Source organism: Cibotium barometz, chromosome 4 (assembly GCF_041138505.1).
Source record: "Cibotium barometz isolate CiBa-2024 chromosome 4, ASM4113850v1, whole genome shotgun sequence".
NCBI lineage: Eukaryota > Viridiplantae > Streptophyta > Polypodiopsida > Cyatheales > Cibotiaceae > Cibotium > Cibotium barometz.
In genome coordinates, this window is record NC_141049.1 from 45962248 (window position 1) to 45983206 (window position 20959).

Here is a 20959-nt window from a genome sequence, read left to right on the forward strand (position 1 = left end):
ATACCCTAGCGCCCCTACTAGCCTACATGTTCAATAGAGCCCTTTGTGAAGGATTTCCACCCTCTTGGTCCACCAACACCATCATCCCCATCTTCAAAGCCGGAGTTCCACTTGATCCTAATAATTACAGGACCATCATGATTGGCCACACATTGGCCAAACTCGGCGGAGCTCAGTTCATTTGCAGAGAGACGAGGATACAGAGCCTAGGACAAACAGGCTTTCGGAGGAGCTCCTCTACCCTTGACCACATCTTCACCCTCCGTGCCATCATCAAGGAGGGTAGGGCACGACATCATAGGATTTACTACTGCTTTGTGGATTTCCACAAATCTTTTGATATTGTACCCCGAGCCCGCCTCCTACATCGTCTCCAGGAGATGGGAGTCCCATCTGAAATGGTTGGAGCATCATCACCCTCTATAAGTCCGTCCCAGGAGGTACATTGCAGGAGATTTCCAGCAGTATTGGGGTGAAACAAGGCTGCCCTCTATCACCCACCCTTTTTGACCTCTACATTGATGAGATCTCCAGCTTCATTGATAGATTAGGCGGGGCTGGTCCCACACTGGCAGGCATATTGATCCTCATACTACTTTATGAGGATGACATCGTCCTCCTCTCAGATTTAGCCGAGGGGCTTTAGAGATAGTTGGATGCCTTACAGGATTTATGCACTCATCGGAACCTCTTTGTTAACCTTGGTAGAACCAAGGTAATGATGGTCTTCAATACTTCTCGCCCCTTCACATCCAGATTGAGCTTCACATATAGAGGGGATCTTGTGGAGATTGTCTCATCCTATGTCTACCTTGGTGTCACTTTCAGTGGCCCACGCTTCACCATGCTTCCCGCAGCACATGCCAGAGTGCACAGGGATATGCAGCCTTGAGCTTACTTGAGTGGCAATGCTTCCAAGCACATTTCCAGGTGCCCAGGACGAAGGGCTGGCTTTTTGACACCCTCGTCACACCAGCCTTGATGTATGGAGCAGCCTTCTCGGGGCCATATTTATCTCATGAGGATTGACAACGAGTTGAGAGGCCCCAAGTCATGATGTTCTCCCGTATGATCTGTAGCAAACCATCAGTCCCACACTAGATTATCCACACAAAGTTTGCTGCAGCCCCGATGGTAGTGGACGCACTCTTCCAGACAATCACCTAACTCCATCGCATCAGTCACATGGACCCCCGAGGGTTGCCCTGGAGTCCTCAAGACAGCTAGCACTTGAGGGCCACTCTGGAGTATGGTATGCATTAGTTTCCATTTGGTTCTCGGTATATGGGCTCCGCATGGACCACCTACCACCCCTTTAGTACAGTTTGGACTCTCCTTTTCTCTGGCTCTCTCACAAGGATACCAACCAGGTTATCCAGTTAGATCTTCTCAGCCTCTACACCCATTGTACATGGATCACACCTCCGAAGCTCCCAATGAAGATGCACTTCTACAGAGATCACTTCCTCACACTCATTGAGGATGGATTCATCCTGCAGCCGGGCTACCAGAGTGTTCACATGTCCCATGCCATGCGGATTGTGATTGGCCAGGTACGGGTTTCATCCCACCGAAGATCTTTCGATTATGCCACACAGAGGTTGGGACGGAGGAGCATTACATATGTCGCTGCCTAGTATACTATAAGATCCACGGGAGGTTTCACTGTCTGTTTCGTGAGGGATTTGGTCCACTCTCCAGGATCATTTACTTCCCCAACCAACGTTGCCTAGGCCTCTTCCTACTTGAGCTCCACAGACACAGGGACCCTTTCTTGAGAGCTTCGTCCCCAGCTACCCCGCCCCCTCCCTCACCAGCCAACCATCACCAATTTCTTTCGGAACCAGGAGGTGGAGGACACCAATACAGTGGATCTTGTGGACCTACCTCGAGCTACTCCAGACCCACCTCGCTTCAGAGGAGTTACCTCAAACCGGGCCTCCGCACTCCAACGTGCCCGATGCCCCCGACCCTTGACTGTCGGCCACAATCCCCTCATCAACTCTAGATCCGCGACATGCTCCACCACCATCAAGCTACCTTTCCACGTGACATAGCAGAGGGAGACCTCTCGACCATACTCATTAGCCCCATGCTTGATATTTTGGAGAGTGGTATACCATCTATTGGGGGCTAATGCTACTCTCATGTTTCTATGTTCCTAGTACTCCATGATCAGTTTCCATGGACAGCTTTGTAAATTGTACCACCCCAGTGAGATAGCTATGTTTATGTTTTGTTTCTGTTTTATTTTCCATTCCATGATGAGATATGCCATGGACATTATTGTATCACTTTGGTCTCATAGGCCCATTGGGTCTTTAGTAGACGCTTATATATCTTTCTTTCTTTCTCTCTCTCCCCCCCCTATCATGGGAGTCTTAGCCTTTCAACCACCATAGCCTAGGTACTGTGCAACCCTGGCAGGAACTCGTACCTTCAATTGGTGTCAGTGCTAAGGCTACCCATCGCTTCCATCACCTGCTCCCTGACTTGCCTAGGTTGTCACCTCATCTTTGTTAGAATTGCTCATCTCAAGGTTATGGGACTCTGCCTATTTATTGGGCATTTTATCTATTTTCACATGGATTATTTGTCTTGGGCCAGTCGGCCAGCTTCTGTCCTCACTATAAGTGGCACTACATCTCCTTCTTCCTCCATGAGCCCCTGCCCTTCTAGTAGGAGGTTCCCGGTGGTTTCTTGGACTATTTTGCTGTTGTCCAGCCTCCTCCTCTCTCAGGTTTGAGAGGGAGCTGATTGGTTATGGAGCCTCGCTTCGTTGGAAAGCACTTGAGAGGAGTTTTCTTGGAGAGTTGAGATTTGTGTTCTTTGTTGTTGTGGATATGGGTTCCCTCTTGGAGGAGGCATCTATCCTTGTTTCTCAAGAGCAGGTAAGTTTCCCTCCTAGTGGACAAGATTAGGCACTTGTTACAGTGCAACAGATAGGACTGTGTCAATGCTCCTCTTCTAGACAACAAGTTCGTTTGGCCAAGGATTGCAAGCCCAAAGGTACAGCCCATGCATGATGCCAGGACCAAGTTTTCAAAAACGGGCAATGATCATATACAGGATAATGACATAGATTCTTTTAGTACCACTTCTAGGGCTCCCAGGGCACTTCCAGCTCAGGAGGACCCAAATGGTGTACTTCTCTAGTAAACATGCAGTTCCCCCCCCATGTGCTTCCAGCCAAAGGAGGCTTGTGGGCGGAGAGGGGACTGATTACAGCTTCACTTACTGGTGCATGGGGACCGTGATTCAGAGTTCCAAGCATTAGACATCTAGCAGAACATGGTAATCTTTTGTGTAGCAAAGATTATGAACTGGATCTTTTCTGAGTTCATTGTTCGAGGCTTTTGGGACGTGACGTGCTTTCCGTCCACTGTTGGGGATTATGGACGCAGTGTGTCTAGCAGCTCATCATCTATTCTTAGAGTTCACTGCACACTTGTGTGGGAATTTGTAGCCAAGCAAAGTTCCTTGCTGTTCGTGGTGGCATTTCGTTTCCAGGAAATAGGTTGGTGGGTGCTCTCTCTGAGGTGATTCCAATATTCGCGGTGCTGGAGGGTCCATGGTTGCATCTTCACGAGCTTATCTTCTTGACTCTTGCACACTTTGAGCTACAGAGGGGGTGTTAGAATTGTGCATCTCAGTGTTATGGAGCTCTGCCTATTTATTGGGCATTTTATCTATTTTCACATGGATTATTTGTCTTGGGCCAGTCGGCCAGCTTCATCATGCAATCAGCCAGCTTCTGTCCTTACTATACAAGGGCCTCTCATATTCACTTGTATTTCATACATTCCCTTGCACAAGTTCAACATTCTCTTGCTTGCTATAGCCATTGTAAAGATTCAAGCTATTATAAAAGGTGATCTTGTCCACAAGCTCTCTCTACTCTCTCTCTAGTTTTGTTTATGCTTCCGCCTGTGCATTCTCCAACAATCTTCGCTACCTTTCAGCAGTCGTCTACCTCTTTGCTGCATATTTGGTCATCACTTCACATAGCTGCTTCATGTCATTCCCCTTCAATAAGGTCCTTCACCTTCTCCCTTCGTAGCCCGTCTACATCAGCAGTGCGCTACCCAGATAAGGTCTTTCACCTTCACCCTTTGTAGCCCGTCTACATCAGCAGTGTGCTACCCAACTAGCCTACCTACAACCACCGTTGCAGCCACGTATCTTCACCTTCTTTAATATTTAAGGTTTTAATAAACCTTAAGTAGCCAAAGCACCGTTTCTGGTTTATACTGCCATCATCTTTGACCGACGCCTGCTTTACCATAGCCAACCTCTCGACCACATCATCAAGAGAGAAGCCCTCTATAGCATTCTGCCTGAAGAACCCAACGTCATTCGACACCAGCACTAGGTCAAATCAATTAAGGAGTAAAGCCAATTTGGGGGGTTTTTTGGGCAAAAATCAGCAAATTTGAAGACTGTGCATATACTTGATTTTGGGGGTTTTCAAAATTGAGCAAAAATCAGAGCCACAGTAACTCTAGAAGTTTGGGGCTTTTCCTATTTTGACCTTCTACTGCATAACTAAGGTCAAAATAACCCACAATCTGAAAATTTAAAAGCCCTATCACCTTGTAAAGCCCCCATAATCCATCTACATTAACTCAAAATCCTTGTTTTGAGAGTCGGGGGTCCAAAAACCCTAACGGTTGTTCCCATGCGCTTCAACAAAGCTATCTTCGCCAAGACATTTCTGCTTGGATCTTCATTGACATCATCATCGAAGGAGCCGAAGTGTGCACACTCCAATGCAACAACTGTACAGGGGCTCTCCCAACTAGGGAGATTTACCTACATTTTTCAATTTTTATGTTTTGTGTGTGTAGAGTCAATACCCCGGATAGTCCTCCGAAAATCTGATTTTATCTATGTTTGTGTGTGTTTTCCTTTCCTGTGTGTAACAAGGGCCTTGATGCTATAAAAGGCTCCTTTTTCTCATTTATCCCAGTTAGGAGCCAGGGGAGTGAGGGAGGTGACCGGAGTGCTAGCCTTGCTACCTCGTTTGCATTATGTGATTGAAGTGCTATCATGACATGGGAGATGTGCATGATGAATCCGTTCTAACATAGCATGTGGTGGGGTTAGAAGATGGTAGCTTTCTTTTGCCTTCAGGTCTCACCACTTTCTCTCCAAAGGGGGGTTTTGTTAGGATATTCGGAGCTTCATCCATGTGATACAGCCCTTATATGTGTTAGTGTATGTATGCGTGTGAATCACCTCTTATGAGGAGTAAGTGTGCCATGTGCAAACACGTGTGTGTGTGTGTGTGTGTGTGTGTGTGTGTGTGTGTGTGTGTGTGTGATAGAGTCAAATGATAAGGTCCTGCGCCTACAAAAAGGCATTGTACTCATCAATCAAAATCAATCACTTTTGAGTCGTGCAAATAACTGTTTCACTGTACTTCTCTCTCTCTCTCTCTCTCTCTCCAAGGAGATAGCTGTGTTTTGTTTCTATTTTATTTTCCGTTTCATGATGAGATATGCCATGGACATTACTGTATCACTTTTGGTCTCATAGACCCATTGGGTCTTCAGTAGACGCTTAATATCTCTCTCTCTCTTGAGGAGATCCGCCAGTGTCCGATGCGGCACATATTATGAGATGGAGGCACCTCCATAGTGTACCCCTCCGTCCCACATGATATTGTATCCCCTCACTATATTCCACTCACCTCCATAGCGTAACCTCCCCTCACTAATTCCAGTTCCAGTTTCATTTTCTAGGTGCCAGTAGTATCATCTTTATTTTTCATTTTCTAGGTTTTTTTATCCAGACATTGTATCAGATCCACCATGATGTAACTTTTGGTCTCATAGGTCATTATGGCCTTTTGAAGACGTTAATATAACATTTCATTTCATTTCATTTCTCATCCATAATGGCTGTCTTAGCCTTTCAGCCATCATAGCCTAGGTACTGTGCAACCCTAGCAGGAGCTTGTACCTCAAATATACAAGACATGAAAGGAAGAGCTACCTCCATGGCTGGCCTCTCTGGCAGCTCTCGAAAGGAGGCTACATCACAGGAGGAGGGAGGAAAAGCGACACTAGGGGCCTGTAATGCCAATAAACTCCTCCATCGTTCTGGAAAAGGAAGCGTTTGGGGTCCAAGCGCGAAGGAATGCCATGCTGCATGCACTCCAACTCACTGGTCAAACACTCGTAGCCCCCTCTTGGGGTGTGAATGAGATCCACCCATATGGCTCGGATGGTCTCCACAAGTGGGGGGTGGTCACTCCATCAATGGTCTCGCTGCAACAAGCACGCCAGATGTGCCAAGCTGCTAAGCTGCTGATGAGGTCCTGGGCTCCCAATCATTGGCTGGTGCCTGTGCACTGGCGGCAACAACCGGCCAGCTGCCCAGCAATCGCCAGCCAAGTGCCAATTGTGAGGCTCCTGTGCACCAGTAGTCAAAGAAAAAGTGTAGTTCTCACCCATCTCTGCATCTCCGTGGTTACAATGCGCACTGCTGTGGACAAGCGCCCTCAAGGAGAGCCAGTGGAATTAACTTCGGGATTGCCCCAAGTCTTGGCAAGTATGGCAGCACATCCTCCGACTCTTCACATTTGATCCAAGCGCTCCGTGACTCTTCACGTCTGATCCAAGCGCTCCGCCCACACAATCACGTGGGGTGCAGGTGTCTCAATAGCAGAGTCAGGTCAGGCTCTTTTTTATGAGGATGACATGAACATCTTAGCACTCACCTTCTGTAACCGGAAGCTTCTCTATAGCCACTGCCAAAAGCCCTCAATGAATGAGGAAGGCACACACCCTGGGCCAGCCAGTGTGGCTCAGCGGCATGGTGGCATTGATGGACTGCAGTGAAATCTGTCTACCCAAGTGGGCAGTGTAATCAAAGAGCGTAATGTGCCCTCGGAAGGGGCAACGGCAGGATCGTGCCGCTCTTCTGGGTCCCACAGCACATGAGCCAGAGAGCAGCTCTTGCAAAGCCATAGATGCCAGGATGCGACGCCTCTAAACTCGAGGGTAGGAGGATCGATGGACCATTTGTCCCTGGCGCCCCACAACTTGCATCCTCTGCCATGGAAAGGAAGAGGAGGCCGCGGGGGGGTGGGGGGGGTCATCGCAGGCTGCTAGTGGGAGGACAACAATTGGGCCCAGGGGACAACCTCGAAGGTGCTGATGACGTTGCCATGAAAGAAACAAAAAACCACGAGTGGCATACCCTCACAAGTGAAGGACACCATCTAGGGGGGCATCGGGAGGGATCCTCTGGAGAGGGAAGCCAATCCAGGGGAATGGTTGCGTCAATGTCGAGGGTCATGGTCGGGGTCCCTCTCATGCCAAGAAGGTGAGACAGCTGAGTCTACTACAGGAGGTGATGGAAACCTCACCAAGTGCCCAAAGACTGGGCTGGCCCCTCGCAGAGGCGACCCCACAAGAAATGAGATCGGGCTGCCACCAAGTGGCCAGTAGAGATGCGGAAGTAGCGGTTCCAAGTGAGGGGCTGTCGGTCCCGCTCCTCCTGGGTGGTGGGAGGAACCTGAATCAGGGCTGGACGGAGGAGTTGCCATGTGTAGAAGAGGTTCACAGCAAATCTATCCTCAAAACAGGGTCCTAAGCCGCGGAGATGAGCCTCTGAGAAGATCCATTGGATGCTGGGCGTCCACAGCCCCCAGCGGATGGGAAGCCACGAAGAGATACGGATAATCAAGAAATCCTTCCAAGGCTCATTGCTTGGCTCGAGACCGCACACAATCAACTTGCCTAAGAGGGATCTGCTCTATACTGCTCGATCAATCAAATCAAGCATCTCCCCCCCCCCCCCCCCCCCCCCCCAGGGGGGCTCGAAGTTGTATAAGCACATGCCAAGCCACCTTCGCCCCTGCAGGGCATCTGTCACCGCCTGAACACAGAAAGTTCTGGATCAATCTCTGAATCTGTCCAAAGGTAGTTGTGTGTTGTGCATGTGTGTGTCTCTATTCCATTGTTCTCTATGTCTCTGTTATTCACTTGCACATTAGACTCACACTAAACCTAGGGGACAGCCCTTGGTTCAGTCTAAGGATTAGGATCCACATCTCTCAAGTCAAAAGAAAAGACCAAACACATAAGAAACCTACCTTGTGGAATACTTTTCTAATGTGCAAGAATAATCACACACAAGAATAATCAGAGAGAAGAGAGAGCTGCAGGATATAAAACACAAGCACACAAACAAGTAGACATAAACATAGTTTATATTTCATGTACGAGAAAGGTTACAACTGAATGTTTCCAAGTACAAAATGATAATCAAATGAATCTCCCTGATCTTAGTCAAACGTGTTCTTAAAAGCCAGTACTCAGCCCAACGATGACGACGCAGATCTGTCCAGTTTGCCTGCTTGTGAGAGATGCTCCCTTGCAGTAGAACCCATGGGTACAAGTGGCAGTCAACTCCCAGAAAATGAGATATTGAAAAGGAACCCTAAACAGTTGTTTACATAGGGGACCCAAGGGCTGGCAGCCCCTGTCCAACTGCATGCCACCTGCTCTTCCCCATCCTGTTCACAAGTGTGGCCACCCATAAGATACCTGGCTTGTCTACCTACCCGTGCTGTCCACACCTGGGCTACTGGTCCTTCTGGCTGTCCACAACACTCCAGGAAACTCAGCAGATCTGGTCAGCCAGTACTTAAGGGGTAGGTGTATCACGCGACAAGACTGTGCTTTTTGAAAAGCAACAGTTCTGAGCAATCCCAGAAAATATCTAGCAGAATGGATCCAAAAGTACATAAGAACACACGAGCAAAATCAAGGTAGAGGGAAACCACTCTTAGCTCCATCAATGAAGAAGACTCGGGATTGTAGCCCTGTGTATGCTAATAGGGCTATGCATAGAGATGGATAGAAAGGAAAAAGAAGGAAGAGTTCAAGCGAGACTTGGGGAACATTCAGCTTGATAATTTTCTTGCAGGCAGGATGCTAATAAAACCATCTATCTCATTTATGAACTTCTGATCACCTTTAGTAAAGTTGACAATTAGAAAAGGCCCAAGTTACATCATATTACAATGCAACTCATTAGCATAGCGAGTGACTCATGGATGTTGAGTATGTTGGACCGGTAATTGGTACCACCAATAACATGGGAAGACTTTGATGGATGATTCCCATCTTCAGATTCCCAAAAGGACATGTAAATTCCAGATACTACAATTGGAGCATAAAAGCATACGGCAAAGTTCCCTCGGTCAGATCGTAAGTGGATAGTGAAGTTGCCATGATTTTTGAAACACATTCTCTCAAATCTTATTATTGATCGGTCGGAATAAAAAAATGCAATGCAGAAATTGAGGCTTTAAAAAATTCCATGAATTTTAAATTTTTTTAATGTATCAACAATTGCACATTAAATAGGAACGTTAAATGAGGGTCAGCTCCTGAGTGAAAAATGGGCCTCAACTACCAATTATATTGAAAATAAGAATGCAATTACTCAAGAACGTGAGAAAACCAGATTAAAAAATTCAGCACTTACGCTGCACACTCATTCATTTTGCCGAGGTTTTGATTGTCCAATATAGCAAGAATAAGTTGTTTGTTTTCATCCAGATACTGCACAAAAGAATTAGGAAAAGGCATTGAGAGTTTCCGGAAAAAAAATAGCACTAGCACAAAACAAATCAAACACATGCATGATGCATACTGAAACACATATGCATGATGCATACTGGAAGAAAAATCGAGGATGTAAGCTTGAACACCGAGATTCAGAAATAAGAAGCATGGGAGGAAAGAATGGCAGGAGACGTACACAGACAACGGGCACCTAAAGACTTGCACTCATTTCACAGAGACAGAAGGCAGGAGAGGGAGGAGGGGGGGGGGGGGGGGGGGGTGGGGGGGGGGGGGTATTACATCTATGAGGAGCACAAAGCATAATGTAAATGAAAAATAGATTAAGACTTTGAAGTATGCTGAGAAAACACCAATCGACAATAAAGGCATGATATGTCAAAGCCTGGTAGAATTGCAGAGCTGTTTCAAGCCCCCGTCCAGTGACAGACCTGAGGGGGATCCAAACTCATGGAACGTCATAAGACAGAAGATTGTCAGCTGTCCCCAAGGAGAAGTGTGTCTGGGTGTAGCGTTGCATGAAGGGTGGTGTCTTTGGTTGAGCTTTGGGTCTAAGTGTGACGACACTTAGAGGGCTTCTAGCGGCAGGGTGTCTCGATGCGGAAGGGAAACTCTATGTGGCTGCAATCTCTCTTATGTGTGCCTTGATCTGGTGCACTTCCATCTCCTCAAGGTTGCATCCGTACGTATGTACCTTATGATAAGGTACGTTTTAGTGTATGGTACTGTACGGTACGGATCCGTACGTGGCAATTTTTTTCCCCGACTGGCCCTTGGCCCAAGATCCTCCTGTAGTTACCGATTTTTCACCACCCATAGGCATAGGCACCTGTAGCCACTTATTTATCCACCCGTAGGCAATGCCGCCGAGGAAGCACCAAGGGGGGTTTTGAACCCAAGACCTCTTGGTCCTAAGCAAACACCTTCACCACTTGAGCTATCACCTCATTGGCAAGTACGGGGCAATTTTTAAAAACATTTTGGACCGAAAAAAACCCTAGGCTGCTCACCGTCGCCGATTTTAGCTAGCTTATGCAAAGTGCGAACGTAGCCATTCCTCTCATTCATACAAACATTGTCGCAAGAGATGATGATGATGCGGTGCCAGACGCTGCGGCCACCGCCATTGCAGAGCCAGAGCTCAAAGTATGATAGCGAAGGAAACATGTTGACAGATGGAGGTCTTGAATCTTATCTTATTCATCATCTGATGGTGATGTGATGAAGTGGATTGATCATTGAGCGCTCTACAATGTACAGTGATAGTGACACTAGTGACTAGAACTATTATTTTTTGGCTTCTCTAGATAGTAAACTGCTTTTAACTTTTAAATTTTGATTGATTGCTTATAGTATGTAACCCGTGGCATTTGAGTCATGGGCACTGAACGTTTGAGTGATTCCATTTCGTGAAACCTATGTATGCTTTTCTTTCCTGATAGCTCTCATTTTGGTAATTGTGTTGTTGTTTAGAAATGAATTGTTTTTTAAATTTAAAGTTTGAAGTTTTTCATTCATTTTTATGTATATATATACACTATATAGTATATTTTTTTATGTTTTTTTGTACCTTATGTATTTAACGTACCTTAAAATCTCAATCCGCACTTGAATGCATACCGTACGTACCTGATTCATACCGTATCTTACATACCTTCCCACCTTGCATGTCCTCATAATCTAGCTCTCAAGCTTATTTTTTTAAATAAATCAATAGCAGGAAACTACAGGTGACTAGATTCTAGAAAGATGATACCCTCAACAAAGAACAGAAGTCGTGTTGGTCAGATGCTCTCACCAAAGTATTGAAACAAATAGACGACAAATAGAGATATTCACACACGTGACATCGTCGCATGAAAAAGCTCTTTCATAGCTTTGAAATGCCACAAACCTTTCTAAGCACAGAACATTTCAGAACAAAGGAGGACCACCTTCAATAAAACCACCAATTCACCCAAATCAACGAGCTCAAAGTTTACGACTCTTTGCCATTCACGTTCTCCCAATAGCTCACAGCCTCCATCCCAAGCTTTGCATGTCTCAAGCCAAGTAAGATCACTATCACATTGCAGCTTGATCAAGATTATTATCAAATCTGCCAACAACCCTGTGATCTAAACACATCGAATTCTCCCCTCCAATACCAAATAAAGTTTGAAAAGAGGGCTAGTATAAATTATAGAGGACGAGTTCTAGGCTTGGTTGGTTGGTTGGTTGGACATCTATACAATGGATAATTGAAGTGTGTTGCATAATATATGTGGGAAAGCGCAAAACTTAACACCTTTTATGACCTAGACATTCACGACTTGTCCTTCAACAGGGGCTCACAATTTGCTTAGTGCTCATCCAAAAGTAAATGATGACCAGGTGTGTTCTATTGTCCTGTAATGTCAATGTGGCTCCCTAACCAGCATTTGCACTTGACATCTCCTCTTGCTTAACTGGTTAGCCAGGTTGGTTGATCGTTAATAGTACTTGGTCCTTATGGTAGAACATTTTGCCGTGACTTGAAGGATTTGTTGCTTCGGGGTGGAAAACTGTTGCCTTCTTGAAATCAGACTTGTCTTCGTTCAAATGAATAGTAGGCAACGATCTCATTGGCTTTAGTACACATCAAGAGATGACAAATTTGGTCCCATTTGGTGGATAACAAAGCTACGTAGTATACAAAATACAAACATCCCTAAGTCACTTGTGTTTGGTGATCTTCCTGGTAGATCTTCTATGTTCTCTTTTCCTCCCGCTTGTTATAAACTTCAAAATGTTGTGAGAAAACTCGTCCACATGGTAAGCTACAAGCGAAAGAGAATTAGCAATTAGAACCACACTATCTGGCCTACTAATCTGCTGTGAACATGGTGGAGGACTATTCTCAGCAGAACAAGCACTAGTTTGAACTTCCGGCATGACTTAGATACTAGAAATAAGTGGAACTTATAGGCTACCAGTTTTGTGTATGATTACGACAAGATCCTAAGACGGGATCCTGAACATTCTTTGTTATGCTCAGTATATGCTTGGTCCAATCAATGGTAGGATGGTATTGATGAAACTACCTCATGTCTAACACATATACACTTGTTAAGGGTGTGACTATGAAATCATGCAAGAAATCCACCTTTTGTACTACTAACCTAGCACTACGTGCTTTGGACTAAATTCTAAGACTCCTACTTTAGTCGAAACGGGCTATGGACTTGTCTATTGAAGTCAATTCTAGGTAAGCTTGCTGAGCAACATGCTCAAGGGATGATATCCTCATTGTTGCCACAGTGAAATAAGACATCAACATGCTTCTCTATATGCTCTTGATACTCAAGTAGTTTGGGTGCTTCATCTTTGAATGCAGAACTCCCTTCTTGCTGGTCTACAAATCCCCTAGTGGAGTTTTACTCCTACTTAGCTTCAACAAGAGGAAGAATCCCCTCCTACAAAGCCTCAAACTGAGGGAGAGACCTCTTTTGCTTAGCTTCAAGATGCGGAAAGTCCCCTCTTTCTTAGCTTCCGGCCTGCTATCATTGATTGTAGCTATAAATGTAGCTGGTTGTGGACGCTGAGCAATAACTGTGGTTTGCAAAAGAAGTGGAGCCAAGGTTACGTGAGTGTTGTTTTAGGCACAAATTGTTTATTGTGTCAAGACTTAAACCATGTGCTAAAAATAGCACTAGTTTTCTAGTTTGTGCCAGTGCCGATGATATTGCTACACTTTGGCTAGGGACAAGCGGAGACCAAGATTTGACGTCTCACATGAGGTCTTTAATTCAGCTTTGAAAGCTGAAACTGCATCCTCATTGTTCCAGTCAGTAGAAAAGTTTGAGCACAAATAAAACCCATGATCTTCTTTAACATAGAGGGTGCTCTCAATCAACTGTTTCTGAAATCGTGGCTGACCAAATAAGAGTGTATCTTCTCATACCAAACTTTGGGAGCTTGTTTGAGACCATAAAGAGCCTTCCAGAGCTTACACACTTTGCCTTCATGGCCAAGCACCACAAAACCAATGGGTTGACTCACATAAACTTCTTCTTACAAGTCCCCATTGAGAAAGGCTCTCTTAATGTCCAATTGATGCATCTTCCATCCATGATGGGCAGCCAAAGCAACAACACATTTGATAGTGGACAGCCGTGAAGTCGATATACCTAGATGAATCCAAGAACATGTCCAAATCCACCTTATAAGAAAGTGCAATTTATAACCTCATGGTAGTCATCCACAAGAAAATAAACCATCAACTACATCATGCATAGTATAGACTAGATACTACGACATCCCCACTAACGTCATCAGTGCCCTATAGTGGGTGTAGAGCTTGGTATTAATATATGCTCCCACACACACACACACATAAGAGCATACATTTATACAAAGGTCTGTGTACTGAGTTTCTGTCAAAGCTCCGGAGATACAGGGCAAACTCAGCCATAATGAAGTCTAGCACTAAGGACCATAGCAAATAGAAAGAATTATTACAACAAAAAGGTAATTGATAGGGCGTATGCACCACTAAAGATAGAAAGAATTAACACAATATCAACTGGCTACAACTTGGACGAAAACTTCACAATGTGAAATTTGCATGTCCGCTAATACAACATAAAGATATACCTAGATGAATCCACAAACATGCCCAAATTACCTATGCATAGTCTCATCATACTCTATGCATGTCTACTAGGCATAGCCTTGGCAAGAAGTCTCGCTTTGTACCTGTCAATGGTACCATTAGACTTTCTCTTGACTTTATAAACCCACTTTGTTCTGATTGGCTTCTTGTCATGAGGCAAGTCCACTAGATCACATATGCTATTTTTCTAAACAGCATGTTGCATGGCTTCTTGCCACTGCTCATCCTCTTGAGCCTCCTCATAAGAGTGGCTCATCTGTGGCATAAAGACTACTCATGTAAGCCACATCTACATGTTCTCTAGTATTTCTTGAACCAGCCCGTGTCCTGCTATGAAGAGGGGCTAAGAGTTTACTCTCCTGCAAAGTATGGACCAACCAATGAGGCACTATTCTAGCCTCTTCCAAATCTGTCCGCTCTTCATGAATTGCTTCCTCTATGTCATGATCTGCAGTGGGCTGATTTTCAGCACCTACATGCTCTCCGTTAGGCATTTCTAGTGGCTGGTCTAGTCCGTTAGGCATTTACCCCGTCGACCTAAGGGAGGGTTTGCACTTTGCAACTTGTTTTATTTTCAACTCTAGTTGCATTTTCAGCTTTTGATACGTGATGTTGAAAACACATAAACACCTCAGATTTTGCTTTTAAAGAGATCAATGGAGATCACAAAATAAAGATGCCTCCCAAGTGATGGTGTCCTCATGGGACCACACACATCACTGTGTATGAGTTGTAATTTCCAGACAGCCCTTACATATCCATCTTTTGGGAAGGCATTCTTATGCATTTTGCCTAAAATGCACCCTTCACATGCATGTTTAGGTGGCAGCTCCACATGTGGCATATCCTGCACCATTTGATTCCTTTGTAGCAACAACAAAATGCCATCATTCACATGCCCAAATCTAGCATGCCATAATCCTGCCTCTTGCATGGCATAAGTAGAAGTAGTGGCCAAATAAGCATCATGTGCTCTCTTCTCAAACGAGTCCAAGTGATATAGGCCCTAATACAAAGTCCCAAAAGTGACTATCACATAGTCTTTCTCTCTCTCTCTCTCACTATTCATGTGTTATCCTCAATGTTAACCACAACCTCTTTTGGCAAAAGAGGAGACTGAGAACAGATTCTTCTTTATCCCTGGCACATAAAGTACATTTGAAATGCATAAGGTCTAAACCATTTGCAGCTGTGAGTATGATCTCACCAATGCCTTGACAGGATAAGAAGAGTCATTTGCACATGTGATGTTTCCCTTCTGGGGCAGCCCTCAGTGAATTAAACAAATCCCTCTTGGACGTGAAATGTTTGGAGGCTCCACTGTCAAAATACTGTATAACTTGTATCTCATTAATGTTGAGAGACAAGTGCCTTGTGATGCACCATAACTGCAAACCAAAAAAGCCCAATCATCCTGCACAAAGTTAGCTAAATCATCAACTTTGCTTGCAGAAGCATTAGAAGAGTACACTGCCAAACAAGATTCTTTCTTCTTCTCCTTGGCCTATCTCTTCCTGCACTCATTGATGTAGTGCCTTGGCTTTGCAATAATGACACTTGCCCTTCTTCTTGGGCTGATTTGCATCACTTTTGCTTTGCTTGATGGCTGTCCAGAATAAACCTTAGACTAATAGTAGCCACCGTTTGCCTTGCTCTTGCCTTTGTCATTGGCAGCAGCAAAGGCATAGTTGTTGGGCATATCATCTCCAACATTTAATCTCCTTTTTATCCCATTTTATTCCCTCTTTTATGCCGTTATTTATCTAATGTAATTGGGTATTTTATCCCACATAGTTTAGGCTATTTTAGGCATTTTTATCACTCATGGACATTTGTCCTCCAGGCCTACAGGCAGACCTAGTCTTTTGTGATGTATATAAGAACTCGGCATGTTTGCCATATAATTCATTAATCATTTGCTCAAGTGTTTGATCACTCTTGGCTGATTACTTTGTCTTTCCTGTTCTATATTGCTTCCACTTTCTCTTCAACTATTCTCACATGGTATCAAAGCTTCTGTGCTTTTGCTAATCAATAGGAAGACTTTTTCAACTTGAGTTTTTTTTCTCCTCTGCTCCCTTGGTGGCTGCGTTTTGGAGATCTACTTCGAGCACAAACCAGCGTTTTTCTTGCACTAATTCGAGGCTGTTTTTTTGCCTCCTGGACAGCACTTCTTTGCTGCATTCTTTTTCCTACAGCAGTAGCTTGCTGCCTTTTCCTCTATATCAGCCCTCTTTGCTACAATTTCTTCTCCATCAGCCCCCCCTTGAAAGGAGGCCCTTCTATCCATTCTTTCTCAGTTTTTACACTTTCTACCTCTTTCCAACCCCTCACCTAGCTTCTAGGGAGAGTAGGCAGCCCTCGGGTTCCTATTTGCAGCTTCTTGCAACCAGTTGAAGAGGAGAGTTCCATGGCTTCTACGCCAACTGTTATCTCTTCGTCCGTTCCTCAATTTCTCAAGGAATCCGTCTTAGATGGAACCAATTATCTTGATTGGGCACTACAGATGAAGACTCTCGTTCGCTCCTACACAAAAAGAACAACACTTGTTGGCCCCAAAGCTTGGTGCCCCTTCTCGTATTTCTTAATTCAAATTCAATGGAAGAGTGCAACTGAATACATCATGGCCATTCATGGCTTGTACATATGCATGTCCAATCTACCAATCCTCTGGACCTCTTAGCATAGAGGTTTCAGTCATGTGTCCCAAAACACCACACTGTTATTCACCTCTAATCAGCCAAGATAGTACATCCACGAGCCCTTGAATATGCATCTAAATGGCCCATGCACATAACCAGATACACAGCCATACATCAGCCCGTAAACTCTTCCAAATCAGTCCAAAAACTTGCCCTGTTTCCACCCTCCGAACTACCAAACCCTCCTCTCACAAAGGGCCGGAGGAGCACCTCCGAAACAGTCTCGAACTAGTGGGAAGAGGGACTCAGTTGTGCACCTTCTGCAATCCCACCTACTTGCAAAGAGAGAGAGAGAGAGAGAGAGAGAGAGAGAGAGAGAGAGAAAGAAAGATTTTATTAACGTCTTCCAAAAGACCGAACTCGGCCTATGAGACAAATCGGAGTACCTGTATGGGGTATCCTCTGTCATCCCAACAAAATGAAAAAGTACTAAACTAAAAAAAGCTGAATCTGGGTGTGCAATAAGTACAATGAGTGGTGAAGGGGATGGAGCTCTACTACTAGGAGAATGCAAAGCTATATGCATGGAGTATACAATCATGATATGCAACCTAGCTAGCTCCATCTTGTACCATACTGGGGGTATAAAATGGTACACATCAGTGAAGGGGGTGTCCACAGCTCCCTGAAGAACATGCCTGGGTGTGCTCTGAAGTGAGCCAGTCGCTCCGCACCCTCTCTGTGAAACTGAGCTCTGATCTCTGTCATCTCTCTCTGGTATAGGCGTGGTGTCCGAAAGCCAGGTGTCCTCTGTCTCCTGCGGGCTCTAAGTGTCTCTGCTCTCTGGAGAGTAATTCCCTGCTGTGTAGGGGCTGGGAGGGGGATGGATCTCTGAAAAAATGTAGTAATCTGTGTCTGTCGCCCCCCCTCTGGAGCTGTCTGAGCCTGTAATAATGTCTCTTTGTGGTGCTGTATGTCTAGAATGAATCTCCCCAGTATGCATTGGTCTGCTGTCTCAAAGATCTGGCGTAGGGAATGTGGCTCTCTGAATAAAATGGGATATCTCTCTCTGATGGCTGTATATGCTCTGCATCTGCATACATAATGCTCCTCACTCTCCACCTCCTCTCTGCACAATTGTTGGGGTAAAGGCGTTATGCCCACCCTTATAGTGTGTACAAGCCCATAAGTTATAGTACATAGTACACTTAGTACTTTTAATGTACTAAGTGCACTATGTGTACTAGTGCAATATACATGTGTGATAGGGGAGTCACACACTTATGCCTCATGAGTTGACTTATCCCCACAACTCTCTCTCTCTCTCTCTCTCTCCCTTGTTCTCTCTGTGTATGTCTCCCACATGAATCTCTAAACCCTAATTCATACTCCCACACAACTTCTTCGCTTGCTTCGCCTAGCGCAGGTAGCCAGGAACTCCACGTTTTTTAACGCCTCAACGCCTGCTGTGCGTTGGAGGTCCACACGCAGAGGGCATCTTCAAAAGCTGCTGTTGGCGCTTCGTGGAAGGTGCAAGTTCTACCACTTGTGCACCTTGTGCCTGCGACTGCCCTCTCGAGGTCTTCCGTGCTGCTGCCCACAGAGCTCTGCAGCGTCTATACTCAGCCTTAGCGTGGAGTGAACACAGGCTGCTTACCATAACCAGGCAGCTAGGCGAAGGCAGGCGAGCTGACTGCTGGGCGTGAAGCGAAGGCTACCACAGTCGAATAGAGGCAAGGCGACGTCAACAAGCGGCAGCTAGGCGAGGGCAGTGTGAGCGTTAGCCACAAGGTGTAAGGCTATTAGGCGAATACAGAACGTGCCCGCTGCTTCTCATCGCTTGCCGCCTGCCACTTAGCCTCTTGCTTCCACACACCGAAAGACTTGGAGGTAGACGACAGCTTCTGTGTTGAAGACTCCAGAAACAAAGCAGCACACGAATTCTGCAGCACACCTGAAGAGCCCTCCAATAGCATCAGATTTCTGCAGAGCAGCACCAAATTCAGCACACCCCCCTTTCCTGCAACAAAATTCAGAAATTACAAGGTATCTTGCTTCAAATTTTTTTTGGGATTTGCAATTGAGCAAGTACAATCAACAATTGAGCAGGTACAGGTGCCCAATTGCTCAATTTTTGAGCAAAATTGGCAAAATTGGGTGACATTGGTCACAATCAGGATCAATTTGCAGGAAATTTGATGTCGAAATTTGGGGCTTTTGATGTAATTGTGCAATTAAGCACTCATACATGCTGTATGATGTGAGAAATCGCACATTTGGGCAAAATTGCAGCAAATTGCAGTGCAAATCAAGGGGCTTTTGTGCCGATTGGATTGATTTGCATGCAGGCAATCGCATTTGATGCTGTGGATAATGTGTTGATGCCTTACAAGCACTCAATGTGCCTGTAAATCAAGGGGCTTTTATGTACTGGATGTATATGTGGCCAGGGGGAAGCATCGTGAACACTCTGGATGCCTTCATGTGCGTCAATGTACCATGTATGATCAGAAATTGATCTTAAATCAAGGGGCTTTTCAAGTTCGTATGCCTTGAATCCTCAAAAATCAGCTTGCAGTCAAGGGGCTTTTGCCCAATTTCTGTTTGGAACTGTTTTATGCAGTGTTCGAGACTGTAAAAGTCTGATTTTCACTCATTTGGACAGCGAGGAGAGCATTTATTGCTATTGTACCTGCTGGTACAGATTTGGCACAGCTTTGTGCAAGTTTTGGCATGGCTGTACACTGTTTTGAGTGACCAAAATGTTCAATTTCAGCTGCTGTACTTGCCGGTACAGGTTTGGTACATCATTGGTGAGCACTTGGTACTGTTGTACAGTACTTTGGAAGGGCAACAGAGCACATTTAAGGTGCTGTCCAAAATCTGCAGCAACCAGATTTTGGTGATTTCATCACATAAAGTGGGAGAAAAGTTGCATTTGTGCTTCCGCAGTGGGAGATAAAGCTTGGGAGAAAAACTGTGAGCACTTTGTGTGCTTTTGGTGCAGTGTTTGCACATTTTTGCAGGGAGTCAGGCATTGACAGGTTGCATATTGCTATGGCAACCACAGGTGAGAGCTCTTCATTGCTTCACATCAAGAAGCTTGAAGGCTCACATAACTATGATATTTGGCAAACCCAGTGCTATAATGTGTTGCTCCAGAAGAAGCAGCACAAGCCTATCAAAGAAAGGGGTGTAATGCCCGCTTCTCTTACTGCTGAAGAGTGGGAAGATATGGATGAGCTGGCAAGATCTACTATCATGTTGTCTGTGTCAGACTCTTTACTTTTCAGCATTCGTGAAGAGAAGACAGCTTGGGGAATGTGGCAGAGATTGCAGGACTTGTATGCCCAACAAAGTGCCTCAAGCAAAGTGTATTGGTTGAAGAAACTCATAGGTCTTCAGATGAAGGAAGGGGCGTCTATGACTTCTCATCTAAATGAGTTTAATGGTATTGTCAGCCAGATCATTAATCAAAAGTTGGCAATGGACAATGAGTTCAAAGCCACTTTTCTGTTATGCACTTTGCCAGAGAGTTGGGACACATTCAGGACAGCCACTAGCAATTCGCATGCTATGCTGTCATATGCAGATGTTGAGGGTGCTCTTCTTCAAGAAGAGATGAACAAGAAAAACAACTCTGTTGGAAAGTCCAATGCAATGAATGCACGTGGGAGATCCCAACAAAGGGGAAAAAGCCAAGAAAGGGGAAGGAGCAAGTCTCGCTCCAAAAAGGATTTGGAATGCCATTATTGTGGCAAGAAGGGACACATTAAAAAGCAATGCTACAAATGGAAAAATGATCAAAAGGAAAAGAGAAAAGGCAAAGACAAAGAGAAAGATGAAGCCAAAGATGTAAAGCCAAAGGGCAAAAGTGGAGTCAAGATTGAAGAAATCAATGTGTCACATGCAGATGGCAGTGAGGATGAGGTCCTCTTTACGTCTTCACTTGATGCCCATTCACTTCTTACAGGTGGTCATGGTATGCACTCATGGATCATTGATTCAGGTGCCTCCTTTCATGTCACAGGTTGCAGAGACTTGTTTGTCAGGTATACTGCTGGCAATGAAGGAGTGGTTTA

At 45.1% G+C, this 20959-nt stretch overlaps 1 protein-coding gene across 1 annotated transcript in view; it reads right to left on the bottom strand.

Moving 5' to 3' along the window:
- The window catches only part of LOC147639314 (uncharacterized), a 117258-nt gene that overhangs the window by 43188 nt on the left and 53111 nt on the right, over nucleotides 1-20959 (bottom strand). Inside the window, exon 2 of the mRNA XM_086790038.1 lies at nucleotides 9505-9581. Within this exon, the coding sequence (XP_086646164.1) occupies nucleotides 9505-9581 (77 nt within the window). The remainder of the gene's footprint in view (nucleotides 1-9504; nucleotides 9582-20959) is intronic.